Source organism: Mobula hypostoma, chromosome 4 (genome assembly GCF_963921235.1).
Source record: "Mobula hypostoma chromosome 4, sMobHyp1.1, whole genome shotgun sequence".
Classification (NCBI taxonomy): Eukaryota; Metazoa; Chordata; class Chondrichthyes; order Myliobatiformes; family Myliobatidae; genus Mobula; species Mobula hypostoma.
Genome location: NC_086100.1, coordinates 69,892,489 through 69,911,226, shown reverse-complemented (window position 1 = coordinate 69,911,226; position 18,738 = coordinate 69,892,489). Strand labels below are relative to the sequence as shown.

General features: G+C 39.0%; 1 protein-coding gene across 2 annotated transcripts in view; it reads right to left on the bottom strand.

Moving 5' to 3' along the window:
* Positions 1 to 18,738, bottom strand: part of clstn2a (calsyntenin 2a) — a 572,678-nt gene that overhangs the window by 21,251 nt on the left and 532,689 nt on the right. For both annotated transcript variants that reach the window (XM_063045919.1, XM_063045920.1), the window contains 6 exons: positions 17,938 to 18,104; positions 17,373 to 17,521; positions 13,202 to 13,410; positions 8,459 to 8,629; positions 7,043 to 7,188; positions 6,714 to 6,846 (listed from right to left, as the gene is read on the bottom strand). In XM_063045919.1, the coding sequence (XP_062901989.1) occupies positions 6,714 to 6,846; positions 7,043 to 7,188; positions 8,459 to 8,629; positions 13,202 to 13,410; positions 17,373 to 17,521; positions 17,938 to 18,104 (975 nt within the window). The remainder of the gene's footprint in view (positions 1 to 6,713; positions 6,847 to 7,042; positions 7,189 to 8,458; positions 8,630 to 13,201; positions 13,411 to 17,372; positions 17,522 to 17,937; positions 18,105 to 18,738) is intronic.

Sequence of the window (18,738 nt, the reverse complement as noted above, 5' to 3'; positions counted from 1 at the left end):
GGAAGATGATGATTTGGAAAGCCTGCTTGTTACTATTGCAAAATGTTCAGCTTTTAAACAAAATAAAATTAGAGAATATTTCTGCTCACACTGCGTTGAATATTTAACAAGCAGCTAGATTTATTTCAGACATGGTGAGGAATCTGGGGGGCAGAGACTGATGAATTGGAGTGCTGATGAAACCTGTTAAGGGCCCTGAAGTTCTTGCCAGCTTGTTGCTAATTCACTCAACAGATACCGACCTAACGCTTGTCAAGAGAGAAAAGCCACTGCAGTAACTCTCTGGATATGTCGGGGCACACGAGGACGGAATCAAGTGAGTAGGCTTTGCCAATATAACATAAAAACAGAAAATGCTGCAAATACTCAGGAGGTCAACCAAACATGCGGATAAGGAACCTGCTGATGTTCTGGGTTGAAAGCCTGACCTGTTGAGCATTTTCAGCACTTCTTGTTTCCATCATAGGTCTCCAGCACCGCAGCTTTAGTTTTGATATTTTTCTACTGAATATCATCTCACCTGCCATGACAAAGGAAGAAAGACTTGGGAGAGAAAATTGTTGTGGTCAGCTATGTCAGACAGAATGATGCGGAAGGAGATGGCATCAGGGTAACGTTATTTGTAATTAGTAACATTCAAGCTTTTTTTGGAAATCCTGTTGGAAAAATGGAGTGGAGGGACGATGAGAATGGATCTGGGGTTAGATAATTTATTCTAGGAATTTGGAGAAGAATGACAAATGTGAAGTGCTAAATTTTTCTGAGGCAAGGGATCTGAAGAGGAAAGCACAGAATGAATCATTAGTAGATCAAGGGCTGCTGTGGTGCAGCAGATGGAACGACGGGCTTGCGGGTCCAAAGACACAGGATAAATCCAGGTGCTGGATTTTTCAGGTTTTCCTTGTGACACTGTAGGTTCCTTCCTGGTCTTCCAGTTTCCTACCACAACCCAAAGACATGCAGGTAGTCATTGTAAATTGCCCTTTTATCATGTGGTGTGTGTTTTAGAAACTGGGTGGGTGAGATGGGGCTGGTTGAATTGGCATGAACCTGAGGAGAAAAACACACTTAGGATCAAAGTAAATGGGAGTGTTGATACTTGGCCTGGACTTGGTGGATCAAAGGGCCTATTTCTGCGGACTATCAGACAATATTGGAGGTTAGTAGTTGGCTAAACTGGGGTTGTAGGTGTAGGAAATGATTCTATTAGTGATGAGTGCAGATGGCTTAAGAGATGAGAAGATTGAAAAACGAGTGAGTGACTAAGAACTAACATTTCTTGTTACAGAACTTGAGGTAAATATGACTATTTTCCAAATAGTATAATTTTCAAATTGTCGTGGAGGCAACAATTTCAAAAGTAATCTGTAACCTAAACTGGTTGGTCCTTCATCTTCTAACTGACAGTCCATGGAATTAGATGCCATCATTTTAACAGTTGAACTGCCTACGTAGGTTCAGATAATTCCACCTCATGCGACATGACTGATATCTACAGCAGATCCATATAGAACCTATAATTTTCTTCCATATTTAGGGTTAGGATTTGTAGGTTCTGTGGATCAACAGTTTGTCTCGCAGATGTTTCCCAGAACTGGTTATCCCAATGTCACTTGATCTATTCTCAGTTGGTCATCCAGTTGAAAGCTGCTCGCAGTTGACCTTTGGGGTCATTTCCTGCTTCCTCCATGAGGAGCAGCCTTCCCTCTGCATTTCCATGCAGTTATAAGGGGAAAATGGTGGACACAGAAAAACAATTTGGGGGAAACTATTAGTCCAGGTAGCACAGGTTATTATTGTAGAATGCATAAAGTTTTATTTTCTTTAACTCAGTGGTTTCATTTCATTAAATATTCTGTCAATTTGGCCTCCAACTTCTGAATTTTAACAGGTTGTGCTGCAGGACTATGAGAATCATCTGGAAAGGGAAGAGAACAACATGTATTGTCAGACTGATATGCATCGCTCTCTGCTACCCATTTCATTATTGACCTTGGGATTGGTGAAGTAACAGTAACCTTGTGAATACAACGATATTTGTGTGATGTTCTTGTTGTTGTTTCTTCATGTGGGTGATCTGTTAGCTTTTGTGTGAGGGAGAGGTTAGACCATAAGACACAAGATATAGGAGCAGAACTTGGCCATTTGGCCCATCGAGTCTGTCCTGCCATTTCATCATAGCTGATCCATTTTCCTCTTAGCCCCAATCTCTTGCCTTCTCCTTGTATCTCTTCATGCCCTGACCAAAGAATGTATCTACCTCTGCCTTAAATATGCATAAAGACTTGGCCTCCACAGCTGCCTGTGGCAAAGAATTCCACATATTCACCACTGTCTGGCTAAAGAATTTCCTCCTTATCTCATGCAAAAAGGACATCCCTCTATTCTGAGGCTGTGCCCTCTGGTCTAGGACTCTCCCACCATAGGAAATATCCTCTCCACACATCTAGTCTATCAAGGCCCTTCACCATTTGATAGGTTTCAATGAGGTCACCACTGATTCTTCTGAAATCTCGTGAATACTAGCCCTGAGCCATCAGACACTCTTCATATGACAACCCATTCAATCCTGGAATCATTTCATGAACTACCTTTGAACCCTCTCCAGTTTCAGCACATCCGTTCTTAGATAAGGAGTATAAACCTGCTCACAACACAAGTGAGGCCTCACCAGTACTTTATAAAGTTTCAACATTACATCATTGCTTTTATATTCTAGTCCACTTGAAATGAATGCTAACATTGCATTTACCTTCCTCACCACAAACTCAACCTACAAATTACATTTTAGGGAATCCTGCACAAAGACTTCCAAGTCCCTTTGTACCTCAGATTATTACTTTTTCTCTCCATTTACAAAATAGTCAGCCTTTTCATTTCTTCTACCAAATTGCATGACTATACACTTTCCAACACTGTATTCCAACTGCCACTTCTTTGCCCATTCCCCTAATCTGTCTAAGCCCTTCTGTAGTCTCTACTTTCTCAAAATTACCTGCCATTTCATCTATCTTCATATCATCTGCAAATTTTGCAACAAAGCCATCAATACCATCATCTAAATCATTGACACATGAAGTAAAAAGTATTGGTCCCAACAAGGACCACTGTGGAACATCATTAGTCATTAGCAGCCATCCAGAAAAAGTTCCCTTTATTCCCACTCTTCCCCTCCTGCCAATTAGCTACTGTTTTATCGATGCTAGAATCTTTCCTGTAATACCATGGGCTTGTAGCTTGTTAAGCAGCCTCATGCATGGCATCTTGTCAAAGGCCTTCTGAAAATCCAAGTACACAACATCAACTGATTCTCCTTTGTCTATCCTGCTTGTTATATCTTCAAAGAATTCCAACAGATTTGTCAGGAAAGATTTTCCCTTGAGGAAACCATGCTGACAATGGCATTTTTTATCATATGTCTCCAAGTACCCCAAACCTACATCATTAACAATCAACTTCAATATCTTCCCAACCATTGTGATCAGAATAACTGGTCTATAATTTCCTTTCTCCTGCCTCTCTCCCTTTTTGAAGAGTGGAGTGATAGTTGCAATTTTCCAGTTTTCAGGAGCCATTAGAGAATCTAGTGATTCTAGAAAGATTATTATTAATGCCTCTACGATCTCTTCAGCTACCTCTTTCAGAACTCTGGGGTGTACACCATCTGGTCCAAGTGACAACTACCATCAGTCTTCCGGTTTCCCAAGAAACTTCTGTCTAGTTATGGTAACTTCACATACTTTATGCCTCCTAACACCTGGGACTTCCACCATACTGCTGGTGTCATCCACAGTAAAGACTGATGGAAAATATTATTCAGTTCATCTGCTTTTTTGTTGTTTCCTTATTACTACCTCTCCAGCATCATTTTCCAGCAGTCTGATATCCACTCCTGTCTCACTTTTACACTTTATGTATCTGATGAAACTTTTGGTATCCTCTTTTATATTATCGTCTAGCTTACTTTTGTGTTCCATCTTTACCTCTCAATGACTTTTTTAGTTGCCTTCTATTGGTTTTTAAAAGTTTCCCAATCCTCTAGCTTCCCACAAATCTTTGCTCTATTATATGCTCTCTCTTTAGCTTTTATGTTGGCTTTGACTTTTTTTGTTAGCCATGGTTGTGTGATCTTTTCTTTAGAATACTTCTTCCTCTTTGGGATGTATATATTCCATGCCTTCTGAATTGCTTCCAGAAATTCTAGCCATTGGTGTTCTGCCATCATCCCTGCCAGTGTTCTTTTCCAATCAACTCTGACCAACTGCACTCTAATACTGACACATCTGACTTTAGCTCCTCCTTCTTGAATTTCAGGGTGAATTTGATATCATTATGATCACTTGCCTCAAAAGATTCCTTTACCATAAGCTGCCTAATCAATTCTGGTTTATTGCCCAATCCAGAATATCTGATCCTCTAGTGGGCTCAACCATGAGCTGCTCTTAAAATCCATCTTGTAGAGACTCTAGAAAATTTCTCCCCTGTAATTCAGCTCCAACCTGATTTTCCCAATCTACCAGCATATTGAAGTCCCCCATGACCATTGTAACTTTGCCCTTTTGGCATGCATTTTCTATTTCCCGTTGTAATTTGTAGGCCACATCCTTTCTACTGTTTGGGGGGACTGTATACAACTCCCATCAGGGTCTTTTTACCCTTGCAGTTCCTTAGCTCTATTCACATTGATTCACCACCTTCTGACCCTATGTCGCTTCCTTCTAGTGATTTGATTTCCTGTTTTACCAACAGAGCAACACCGCCCCCTCTGCCTTCCTTCCTGTCCTTTTGGTACAATGTGTATCCTTAGACATTAAGTTCCCAGCTATAATCTTTCAGCCATAATTCATTGATGCCTACAACATCATATCTGCCAACCTGCAACTGTGCTGCAAATTCATCTTCCTTATTCCATATACTGCATGCATTCAGATACAACACTTTCAGTCCTGTATTCACCCTTTTCGATTTTATTGCACCATGCTCAACCTTTTGATTCCTAGCTTTGTTTGAGATCTTACCAACATCTGCCTCCACAATCTTTCCACTCACTGTTCTGGCAGTCTAGTTCCCATCCCCACAACTCTAGTTTAAACCCCACCCTGCAGCATTAACAAACCTTCCTGTTAGGTTATTAGTCACCCTCCAGTTCAGGTGTAATCTGTCCCTTCTGTACACATCCCACCTTCCCCGGAAGAAAGACCAATGATCCAAAAATCTTATGCTCTCTTTACTACACCAGCTCCATAGCCACATGATAAATTGTATAATCTTTCTAGTCCTGGCCTCACTATCACATGGCATGTGTAGCAATCCTGAGATCACACTCCTGGAGGTCCTGCCCTTTAACTTAGCACCTAACTCCCCGAACTCCCTGTGTAGAAACTCGTCACTTGTCCTACCCATGTCATCGGTAACTACATGGACCATGCCTTCTGGCTCTTCATCCTCCCACGTAAGAAGGCTGAGGACTTGATTTGATATATCCCAGACCGTGGCACCCAGGAGACAACTTCCCATCTGGGAATCTCATTCTCGCCCACAGAACCTCCTGTCTGTTCCCCTAATGAATCCCCTTTCACCACATTGTGCCTCTTCTTCCCTCTTCCCGTCTGATTCACAGAGGCAGACTCAGTGCAAGAGTCTGACCACTGTGACTTTCCTCTGTTATGTCATCTCCCACTCCCCTGACAGTATCCAAAGTAATATACCTGTTGTTGAGGGAGATCGCCACAGGGGTACTCTGCACTGGCTTCTTAACCCCTTTCCCCTTCCTGACTGTCACCCAGTGTCCTGTGTCCTGCACCTTGGGTATAACTACCTCTCTATTTGTCCTATCACCCCCTTCAGCCTCCTGAATTCATCCAAAAGTTCATCCAGTTTCAGTTCCAACTCCTTAATGCAGTTTGTTAGAAGCTGCAGTTGGATGCACCTCTCACATTTGTAGTGTTTGGGGATACTGGACATCTCCCTGCCTTCCCACATCCTGTAAGAGGTGCATTGCAGTATTCTGTCTGTCATCTTTATCTAGCTGAGCAGATATAAAGAAGAGAAGGAAAAAACTTGAGCTTTTCTTTCCCTGAGTGAAGCCTCTCTTCGTTGACGCTTTGAAGGGGGTTGGGGGGAGGGGAGGTTGGTGTTCGAAAGTTTTTGTTTCTTTTTCTTTTTATATGGGGGGGGGACTGACATCTTTCTTTCAACTATTTCTGTGTTTTTGTGTTTTATGGCTATCTGGAGAAGACAAATCTCAGAGTGGTATTCTGCAAACTTACTTCGATAATAAAATGAACTTTTGAACCTTTGATGTTTCTGTCCAACTCCTTTCCACATCAATAGTGATCCTTGTGCAGAAAGAAAGGGTAATAGAAGCTGAGGAAACATCGGCAACGTAGTCATAAATCAATTAAATGAGTGTTGTAACATGGCAGGAATTGGCACCCTTTATGCCAAAAGATCAGATTGCCAGTTAATGTACTACGCTGCTGTAAAATCAAAGAAGACAGCAATCTATATCAACAACAGATGACAGAGGCATAACAAATCAGCTATCAGAGTGGTGAATCTGTCAATGTGGACATCAGAGTCAGCTCAAATAGACTGCTACAAAGCTAATTTTTTGTGTCGTGATATGTTAGCCTGTAAATATTAACATTCCCATTTTTTTAAACCAAAGTTACTCACTTTGTCTTTTCTTTTCAAGCAAGCTATTCTGTTACCTGAGTTATGAGCAGAGTTAAGGTTGTGACCTGGGAGATCAGGCAGCGAATGATGGATAGACTGAAGAAACTGAGGCTGAACAAGCACATGATTAACATGGTCCATAAGATTAATGTTGTGAAGAACATTCACCTAGACAAAGAAAAGCAAGGTGGTCAATAATCATCCTGTCAAATCAATTCTCACAGTCCTGAGCTGTGACAGTGTTAGTGCATTATTGCTTACCAAGTAAATTACATATAGCAATCATGCATTGAGCAACTCTGCTTTCTGACCTTAACACATCAACCCTCTCAATATGTATACCAGAGCTGTCTTTTCTTCTCACCTCTAAGTTAAATTCATTGCTTGTGTAACGCCCATTGAGTTCTGAGCACGTCAGCCTAAACTTTCGGCCAAAAATGGATGCAGTTTCCCAGTGACGATATCGGAGTTTGCGAAGCACATGCTCATAGTTTGCCATGGTGTCCACACCTAACAAAACGCACAGGTTACAACTGTCAGGTGGAAGGATTCACTATTTACAGAAGTGCCAACTAATATTTTCTAGAACTGTGGCAGAGAAAATCATAGACTTGAAGTGTCACAAATTCTATTATCATTTGTATTACAATGTTTCTTTTTAGCATATTGTACTTCCCAACCTATTATGAGAACAACTTGCTAATTTTCATGTTCTTTGAAAATAAAACATATAGTTGTATAATGATTGTACAGGTGTCCCCAGCTTTCTGAACATTCTCTTTATGACATTTCGCCTTTACAAAAGACCTACATCAGTACCTGTTTTCGTTAACCGAAAGAGGATTTTCACTTTTACGAAAAAAGACGCTCACTTTAAACTCGTGTTTACCCCGAGAAAGACTACCATGACCATGAAGCCTTGCGCGGGCAGGTGTGTGTGCACGCGTGACGTGCGAATGCGTGTATGTGTGCATGTACGTGCAAATTCATGACGTGCACATGCGTGTACGTGCTGATTTTTTTCAACAAATCGACTTTGGCTCAAATTTCCCAATTCTGGTAAGTGAATACTACACCGTACATACATTATTTCTACTTTATATAGGCTGTGTATTTATCATATCATTCCTACTTTCACCATATGTTAGTGTTATTTTAGGTTTTATGTGCTATTTGGTATGATTTGGTAGGTTATTTTTTGGGTCTGGAAATGCTCAAAAAATGTTCCCATATCAATTAATGGTAATTGCTTCTTTGCTTTATGCCATTTTGGCTTATGAACGGCTTCATAGGAACACTCTACATTCGGATAGCGGGGGAAATGTGTATATTAATTGCAGCAGCTTATGTTCTTGATGATTTATAATAACAAGCCTATTACATTGGTCATAGAGACATTGTGCTTTGCTCTAAAATAATTCCTGCCACTGTCTGTACGAGTTTGTACATTCTCCTCATGACCGCATGAGTTTCTTCTAGGCACGTACCAAAAGTGTACCGGTTGGTTAGTTAATTGGTCATTGTAAATTGTTCTGTGATTAGGCTACTGATAAATCAGCGGTTACTGGGCAGCACAGCTTGAATGGCCTAAAAGGCCTACAGTACTCTGTGCAATCACAATAATTAAAAAAAAACTAAAATAGTTGATATTATTACGGAATACTTTTAATAAAGTCAGTGTGTCAAACCAACAAATGCTGTTAAATGTTGGTCAACTTGATAAATGAAATAAATCAATTTTGAACTATGAATAAATGAATATACAAGAATTGGCAGTTACCGTAAATCGACATCCCTGCAGTGGAATTAGTGAATTCAAGATGTTTCCCATGCAACTCAATTGGTTCTAGTTCCAGACATTCAGTTTCAGAATTTAATTCATCCCCTGTGACTAAAATATCACAGTAATCCAGGTTGTGAACAATTTCTTCAGGTCCACCAGGATGACGGGCTGCAAAACAAATTTTTTTTTACAAAATGCTGGAGAACATAAATGAATCTCACATCAAAAACGAAATCACACCAAAACAGAAATCTCATATTTGCCACAAAAAATTAAGACATTTTACTTAATCTCTGAGTTGGGTGTCATAGCTGATGAACCCCATTATCTCAGCAGATGTCAGAAAGTAGTTGGTATTCCCAAACCTGCAACAAAGTACTTCATTAAATAAAAAAAACTTATAATATCAGAACATAATTTCTTTAAGTGGCTAGAAAGAGGAGACAGAAATTGGAGAAATTAACATGTTAGAATCCCCAAAACAGCAGCAACCAATATTACATACGCTATAACCCTATTTTAATGATGAATCAAAATCAGAATCAGGTTTAATATCACTATCATGTGGTGAGAAATTTCTTGTTTTGAGGCAGCAGTACACATTAAATGAGTAATAAAATCATTAAATTACAATAAAAGTAAATATATAAAAAATTAAATAGGTAGTGAAAAACTAGAGGAAAAAATAGTGAGGACATGTTCAAGGGTTCATTGTCGGCTCAGGAATCTGATGGCAGAGGGGAAGGAGCTATTCCTGAAACGTTGAGTGTGTGCCTTCAGGTTCCTGTACCTTCTTGATGGTAGCAATGAGAAGAAGGCATTTCCTAGGGGATTGTGGTCCTTAATTATGGGTGTCACCTTTTTGATGCTTTGCCTTTTGAAGGTGTTCTGGATGCTGGGGAGGCTAGTGCCCATAATGGAGTTGGCTGAGTTCGCAACATTCTGCAGCTTTTTTCTGTTTCTGTGCAAAGGGCCCTCCATACTAGACAGAGCAGCAACTAGTTGGAATGCTCTCCACTGTACATCTGTAGAAATTTGCGGGTGTTTTTGGTGGCGTACCAATTCTCCTCAAACTCCTAAAGAAATATAGCCTTCTTAGTCTCCTTTGCAACTGCATCAATACGTTGGGCCCAGGATATAGCTTCAGATCTTCAACTTCATCCTTTCCACTGTTGATCCCTTGATGAGAACCTGGTGTGTGTTCCATCAACTTCCCCTTCCACAATCGGTTCCTTGGTCTTACTGATATTGAGTGCAAGGTTGTTGTTGTGACACCATTCAACCAGCTGATCTATCTTGCACCTGTATGCCACCATGACACCATCTGAAATTCTGCCAACAATAATTGTGTTGTCGGAAAATTTACAGATGTCATTTGAGCTGTGCTGAGCCACACAATTGTGGGTGTAGAGAACGGAGAGCAGTGGGCTAAGCAGACATCTTTGAGGCACGTCACTGTTGATTGTCAGCGAGGAGGCGATATTATTTCCAATCTGCACAGATTGTGGCCTCCTGGTGAGGAAGTCAAGGATCCAGGTGCAGAGGGAAGTATAGAGGCCCAGCATTTGCAGCTTGTTGATGAGAACTGAGAGATGATTGTGTTAAACACTGAGCTATAATTAATAAACAGTAGTCTGACGTAGGTATTACTATTGTCCAGGTGATCCAAGGCTGTTTGGGAAGCCAGTGAGATTGTTTCTGCTGTAGCTCAGTTGTGGCAATAAACAAAATGCAGTGTGTCTAGATCCTCACTGTCATTCACTATGATCACAGTTGATCATTTACCTCATTGCCACATTTGTCCTTAACCCCATTTTCCCAAAAGCTCAAAACTGCCAATTTCTGTATTGAATAAGCTAACGAGTGAACCTCTGGGATAGGGAATTCCAAAAGCCTCATTTGATGGCTTCATGGTTTGATTCATAACTTTCTCCTTGTAACCAATGTGCCACAATAATGTTTTTTTTTTGTATTATTTGCCATGTCCAGTTAAATATTCACTGTGAACACTTCTTTCCATGGTCTGCTTTTTTCAGGCAAGGTCTTTCACTGGAAATCCAGTGGCCCAGGTTTCTCTACTTGCTCTTCTGTGGACTTCTTTGACTGCATGATATTTCCTGCACATTCTCTCAGTATTTCTCACCAAGATGCTGAAATATAGTGACTGATTAACAACAACATACTTTGTGAAATGGAAGAGCTTGTGGTGTGAGGACAGTTTCTCATTTGGGCCTTTTCCACAGAGGCAACTATACAATTTTGAACAGCAACTATATCATGTTAATCACCTGATATAATCCTAAAAGGTACCACCTTAAACAGCAAGGCCAGTATCACATACGCTATATTTCATCTGATAGGTGCTTAAGCAGTAATATCCAGGCATAAAAGTCCTAAAATACCGACCTCTCCTTGGACAGCAAATTGTTTTTATTCAGTTGGTTGACTCTTCAGTTCTTACCCAGGCTGGTTGGATAGAATTTCACATTAAGCTGAAATATATCCATTTGGGTGGAAGAGCTCATAACATTTCTCTGCCAGAGCGATACTAATGATGACCATGGTTCATAACTCACATTATGGTCTTTTCATTTTATACCTCAAATGCATAACATTATCTATATCCTCACACTGTGCTGACCCACGCACACTTTCTAAGTTCTGTATCAGCCTATCAAGGGCAAAATTGAGACACTTACCAAAAGAAAGAAGGTATATCTATATTGGTCTTTCATACAAAGGTATCCCACTGTACTCGACAATCAACAGTGATTACCATCACGACAGGAGGAAAAATTTCACCAACTAGCTCAAAGATGAATTTGCTGATGAGATAATGTAGCATGTCCTGCCCTATCCAACCAGCCATGGATGTAAACGTTTTCTTTTAAATTACAAAGTAATTCACAATAAAAGGTAATAGCTTTATTTAAAATACACTGAACTATAGAAACAAAGATATTATGCTGCAGAAAAATAGGTAAAAAATCCCTTACCTGAACTTACCTTTGTAATGAAAGTCAGCAGAAACAATTAAATGAATGATGTGGTAGTAAAGAACATGGACTGGTCACTCAGCTCAGTAAGATCAAGAACCAACATAGACCTTATTAATATCAGTAAAGGAGCACGGTTCCAGCTGACTCCTGACTTAAGGCTGATTTATACTTGTGCGTCAAGCTTGCGCTGTAGCCTACGCAAGTGGGTAACACTGTTGCGAGCATTTATACTTCTGCATTGGTGTGTCTGCTTCACTCTGCAATTCGCGCACATCACGCATGCGCACACACCTGCCCTTGCAAGGCTTCATGGTCATGGTAGTCTTTCTCGGGATAAACAAGTATAAAGCGAGCGTCTGATTTTGTAAAAGCAAAATGTGTCCTCCATAATTTCGGAGTTCTGTAAAGCTTTATGGAAAGCATTGCAGCCAGAGTTCCTTCCCTGCCCTTCAGTCGCCCAATGGGAAGCTATTGCAGCGTAGGAGGAAGTGCGATGTTACCAAGCGAACCAATCACAGTTGTTGCGGTCTGTGTTGCCATGACACATGGGAGAGGTGCGCATCAGGCTATGACGTACGGATCCGCGTAGACACTGCATAGGGTTTGTGACTATGCCGTACCTACGGTGTCAATTTGACGCAGAAGTATAAATCAGCCTTTACACAGTACAGCTTACTCAAGCACACATCAAAGACACTAAACATCGGAGAGTAGACTTATACCATGAAATCAAGGGTAAATATTGGCCAGGGCACTAGGGCAACTGTAAGCTTTTATCTGATGTTATTTTTAACATCTTAATTGTTAACTATGTACATTTCTTCAATAGTAGAATTTTAGTCTCATATCCAGGAAACTTTTCTAATAATTGTCACACACTGTCAGACAACAGTCAAATCAGCAATGTCCTTCTCTCTCTCTTTGCTAATGATAATACTGTTTCTCTCCTTTGCTTATACCAATAGCACAAGTCAATTACTTTAACATTCATACTTTGGTCCTTTTATATGCCAGTTTGCTTGTATTTCTTATGTTATCATGTGTTAAAGTAAGGAGACAAGTTACTTATTTCCTCTATCACCTTGCCTATGTGGAAGATTGTACCTCCTTTAGTATGTTATTTAATTTACAATTCAATCCAGGATTAATCTCAGCTAATTCTTAATCTTCTCTTTGTGGGGGGGGGGGGCAGCTAGCTGATCCTTTGAGAACTTGGCCTTCCTCAGGTAAAGAAAGTCAGAGTAGAATACTAGATGCTGAGAAGAATGGGATAAAACAGAAGGGCAAATAGGTATCACAAATAAAATGTGATATTGAAATCTAATTCACCTTCCAATTGACACAAATCCCCAGAGAAGCTATAGTCACTAATCCTCGAGTTTGGATTGCTGCTTCAATACCTGTTTGGACAACAGATTGGTAACTTCTAGTTCTTTGAAATAAATTAAAAGAAAATAAATAGAAGTCTGAAGAGAACAACCCTGAAATAACATTACATTTTTATTTATGTTGCATCTTCAATATATTATAACTAGGAAATTTAATTATCAGAAAATTATTATCAAATGACTGAAGTTTGTAAGTTGAGGGTTGTTAAAATATAAATTTAATAAAACCTATGCTGGTGTTTCAGAGCTATTCACTTGGTTTAATTGATTTTTTCAAATTTTCCACCTTTTTGGGAGAATTTTGCCTCCCTTCTTTGACATAGTTCTGTTACTAAAATGTGAAATCAACCAACCTTTGCCATCTTCACGTCCCCCTCTTCTAACAGTGCTAATGATCCTGAGGCCAGGAAATAGAACCACGCCTCTGTTGCTTTCGAACTCCGATGCTGGTCTGGAAAAATGATCCAATCCGCTAATGGTAATCTTTGGTTCAACAGGTTGAAGGACCACTATGTATCCATCGATATCTGGGACATTGATGCAAGTGTCCTCACCGAAACACCTTAGGAGATAAGCAAAACCTCAGCGAACATTGGCTATGTTACAGTCAAAAGCATGAGTCACTGGAGAAGTCAATTATATTTATAAATAGTTGCTTCGCACAGCAGTGATGATCTTGAGATAAAAATCTTTCCAACTACCCTGGTTATTAATCTGGAGGCACATTTTCCCAACTCATTTACTCCTTTGAAATCTCTTATATGCAGGTTTCTGTACTTTTCCATTTCCAGAGAAATGAATGTGACAAAGATTTATCGTTTTCTAGGATCTCATTTTCTGATTACATGCATGAGCTTAACAATAAAAAGGCCACGATGCACTGGTTTAAGTTAGCAATGGTGAAAGCAAAGCTTTGCTTTTACATTATTTTAAGTCAGTATTACTTTCACCATAAAGTTCGTTATCAATAGATTTCATTTATCAGTAGACAGACGGCAATATCTCAAACTCAAAGCCAGGCAGGACTGATTTACCAAACTTGGAGGTAAGTCACAGTCAGAGCAAGACAGACATTTCAAAAGGGGTTTCAGACAATCCTCATGTAAGAAGATAAGGCACAAAAGAGAAGCATTCTGGGACACATCAAGCACTTAGCCCTGGGAAAGCAAATAAAGTGTAACTAATTTAATCAAAGAGAAGTTAGGAAAGGAAAGGAAGTACACTACATGAAAGATCTTGGCAAATACAATCCAAAGATGTTTCATAAATGTACAAAAAAACAAGCAAATACTAAGTGGAACGGTACCCATTGTAACAAAAAGGTAACTTGTGGATGGTTGTGCGTAAGGATCACATTTCTCAAGAAAACGAGCTGGTCATTGACTTCAAAAAAAGGTGGGAGACACAAGCTCCTGTCTACATAATTGCTATTGAGGTTGAGAGGGTTGAAATCTTCCAAGATCCCAGGTGTGAACATCACCAATAGCCTGTCCTGGTCTAACCACATTGATGCCACAACCAAGAAAGCTCACCAACACCTCTACTTCCACAGGAGGCTCAAGAAATTTGGAATGCCCGGTTAACACTTACCAATTTTTATTGATGGATTCTGTTTGGAGGCATAATGGCTTGTAATAACAACCGCTCTGCAGATGACCACAACGAACTGCAGAGAGTTGTGGACACAGCTGAGCACTTTCAGGAACCAGCCTCCCCTCTGTGGATACTGTCTCCACGACCTACTGACTTAGTAAAACAGTCAGTATAAATCAAAGATCCCACCCACCCCAAACATTATCTCTTCTCCCCTTTCCCATCAAGCAGAAGATACAAAAGCCTGGAAGCATTTACTGCCAAGCACAGGGATATCTTCTCTCCCACTGTTATCAGACTCTTGAATGGCCCTTTTGTACAATAGGATGCACACTTGTCCTCACAATCTACTTTGTATGATTTTGCATGTTAGTTACCTGCACTGCACTTTTCCGTAGCTTTTATACTTTTTCTGCTTTACTATTATTTTATCTTATTTTAGTTCAATGCACTGTGTAATGGTTTGATTTTTGTAAACAGTATACAGGACAGCTTTTCACTGTATCTTGGTATCCGTCCCTCTCGAAGGACAATGGGTGACAATGATCATCATCACGAGCCTGGGCAGAAGGTATGGAGATCCTGAGATGCCCAGTCGTCAAGATCCTCCTCTCAGCCTCACCAGTATAGTCCAAAAGAAAGAATATGAAGCAATACATTTGGCACCAGCTTGGCTGCAGGAGTGCCGGAAAGATGTTCAATGATGTCCAGCCGCTTTAGGGGTTCCACTCCGGATTAGGGGTTAATCCCATAGCCTTCATCTCTCCCAAGGCCGCCCACAAGGTGGTGGGGCTATTTACCCATAGCTGGGATGAGAATAATGATCTAATACCAATAAACCAATACCAATATTTTGTGACAGTCTTCACAACAGAGCAAGAACCCAGTGTTATGGAAAAATTGCAAGAGATAAACACAATGAAAGAGGAGTTATAAAGAGGTTTATCATCTTTATAAATAGATAAGTCACCAAACCCAGATAAAAGATATCACAGGGTGTAAAAAATCAAGGGAGAAAATGATAGAAGGCTTGAATACAATTTTTCATTCCTTTCTGGCTTTAGGAGATCTTGCAAGACTTGGAGAACTGGTAATATTGTACCACTTGCAAGCCAATTAGCTTAATTTCAGTGGCGAGAAAATTATTGAAATCCATGATAAGAACCAGTAGAAATCTTAATTAGAAAGTCACATCTAAATAAAAGAGTAGATTACTTGGCTGTTCAAAGCTACTCTGGTTTATCAGATTGTAACATTAGTTCTGCATGGCAGTCTGTGCAAGAAACCACTTCAACACATTAGCATCCTTCCTTAAACAGGGGTCCAATATGTCTAGATAAGGTCTCACCAATGCCCTAATTTGCAGCAGCATAACCTCAATTGTCCTGGCAATAACGGATAGAGAACAATGTCTTGTTGGCTTCCCTAATTACTTGTTGTATCTGTATACTAGTCTTCTGCAAATCATACACTAAGACATCCAGATCAGAGCTTTGTGATGTTTCAAAACTAATATATTATACTTTTGTTTTTCTTGTTTTTCCTCCTAAAATGAATAATTCCTCATTTCCTTACATATTACTCTATTTTCAGAGCTTTCTCTGTTAATTTAATGATTTTGCATTGTAATGTATTTAAGCTCTTATCACAACACACTTTCCTACCTATTTTTGTATTATCAGCAAAATTGGAAACTGAATCTTCGGTGCCTTGATTCCAGTCATTTATATAAACTGTAAAAACTTGAGCCTTATCACTGATCCCTGTGGAATACCAGTTGTTATATCTTTTTAGCAGATGTTCCATTTCTGCTTACACCCTGTTTCTTGTTAGGCAGCCAATCTTCTATTTATGCTAAAATGATATAATTTACGCCTGTGCAACAACCTGTGTTGAAGCACTTTATCAAATGTCTTTTGGAAATCTAAAAGTAGGACATTCATCAGTTCTCTCTATCCCATAGCACCTTACTTCTTCAAATAACTCCAATAAATTGATAAAATATTATTTCCCTTTCACAAAACTTGACTGTGCCTAACTACTTGAAATTTTCTAATTGATCTTCTATAACATCTTTAATAATAACTGTAGACATTTTTCATATGATAAGCATTAACTTTACTTGTATGCAAAAACTTGCTTTCTACAAACGTATCTTCCATTTTTAAATCAAGGAGTTACTTATACTCTCCTCCTACCATCACTAAATCTAGGGCAATTTGGAAAGTTAAAACTAATGCATCAAATATCTCATTAGTCAGATCAGTATCCAAGGACTGGTAGACCAAAGCTCCAAGAACTTCCCCTGGTGATTACAATTTCCCAAAGTTTCTCTCTCCCTTCCTCTTCCTGATTTACAGCTATTTTTGCAATTTACTTGGAACCTTCAAGATAAAAATGGATACAAAACATATTATTGTTTCAGCTGCTATTTCCTTGTTTTATAATATCAATTCCTCACTCACTTTCTGTTTGACCAATGGTCACTTCAAATACCTTCAGGAATTCATACCATTTGCTTGCATACTTACAGCTAGCTTTATCATAGTCTTCCCTTTATCATAGTTTTTCCCTTCCTTAATCCTTTTCCCAGTTCTTCTTCATAATAAGATAACCTTTTGCCCTGCCATATTCATTTGCTCAATTATATACTTTGTCTTTAAGTACAGTCTTTAATTATATTGTAAAATTGTAAAATTCATTTAGATAATGATTTTAGGGGCTTTGAAATAATTAACTAATCCCCTCTCAATGCACAATATTGGGCCGAGTATAATGTGTTCTCGGGTTGGTTTAGCACGAGGACGTATGTTACAAAGAAGAATACATCCCAACTTTGTGTGGATGAAAGGATGGCACTCAAAATGGCCTTTGCTGAATGGCCCTGACTAAAACAAAGCTGATTTTGAGTACAGTTTACAATTAACTTACTGCACTTGGCTGGATACTGCGTAGCGTCGAATACCAGGAGTTGGAAATTGTCTTGAGTTAATATATGCTACTGACTGCATTGCTCGATTTATAGTGTCAATGTCCTCCCCTTCCATGACCAAGATTGACTGGGCAGGATTAAAGTGAAACTACCAAAAGAGAACAAAATGAATTTATTACTGTGTATAATTCTTAAGAGTTGTATCAATTTAAAGTATCAGTGAAATAAAATTTCCATTTTTAACTAGATATTACACAAAATAGGACAATTGTTGGTTTCACCTAGAGTCTCTGTGAACTTGGAACAATTCTGTATAACTCTGCAAACAAGCTGGTGCTCGAATTATTACTTTGAAATATGGAAGGGTTTGACAAAAATACCTTTTAATGCAAATTAATATAAAGACATTATTTGTCAATACGAACAACGTAATTAGATTTTTCAGGGCTTCCAGCACTTACCATTATCAATATTATTCTACAAACACTAACCTTTAGTGATCAATGATGAAAATTAATAGAAACATATCCATCAGCATAGGAGTGAGTCACTGTAATCCCTCACCTTGATTTCTCTGCCGAGGCTCTCCAAGGAATTAATATCCAAACCTTCTTTGCAGGTCTGCAAGCAGGAGATAACTTTCTGACTCTCAATCTTGCCTGGACGAATAGATAAACCTGCAAGGCTACCATGGAAAAACTGGGCAAATTGAGGCTTTAAAATTTCCCCACCTAAAGATAAAAGAATTAAAATAATTAATGTTGATTAAATGCAAGTGTAATTAAAGCTCAATTTTCTTTCTTAATAACCAATGCCTTACTATCTTTGCCATGGATAAGAATTTCTTGCCACTAGCTCAAGTTTTAGACTGAATATATTTGTCTGAAATATGCTTTTTTAGCCTTCTTACTTCCTCAGCTTAAAATGCTGACCATTACATTAAGTGGCTCTTCCGAGAGAGTTATTTTGCTCAATGTCAGTGATTTATTTAGAACAATTGCGACATTTCTTAATTCTACTGAAATAGTTCTGTAGTAAATGATTATTAATATATTACCAAATAATACAGTATTTAAAACTGTTACATAAACACCTAAAATGGTGACAAAGTAACGGAAAAAGCAGACGCTGTTTTCATGACTATGAAAAGAATCAATTAATCCAAACGCAGCCACCCTGACTTACACACAATATAGTAGCATATATTTAACATATATTAAAAGGATTCAAACTACATTTATTATCAAAGTGTGTTTGCAGCATACAGCCCTGAGACTCATCTTCTCCATAGACAGCCATGAAACAAAGAAAACCATGGAACCCATTCAAAGAAAAACATCAACCCCCACCTCCCAACATGCAAAA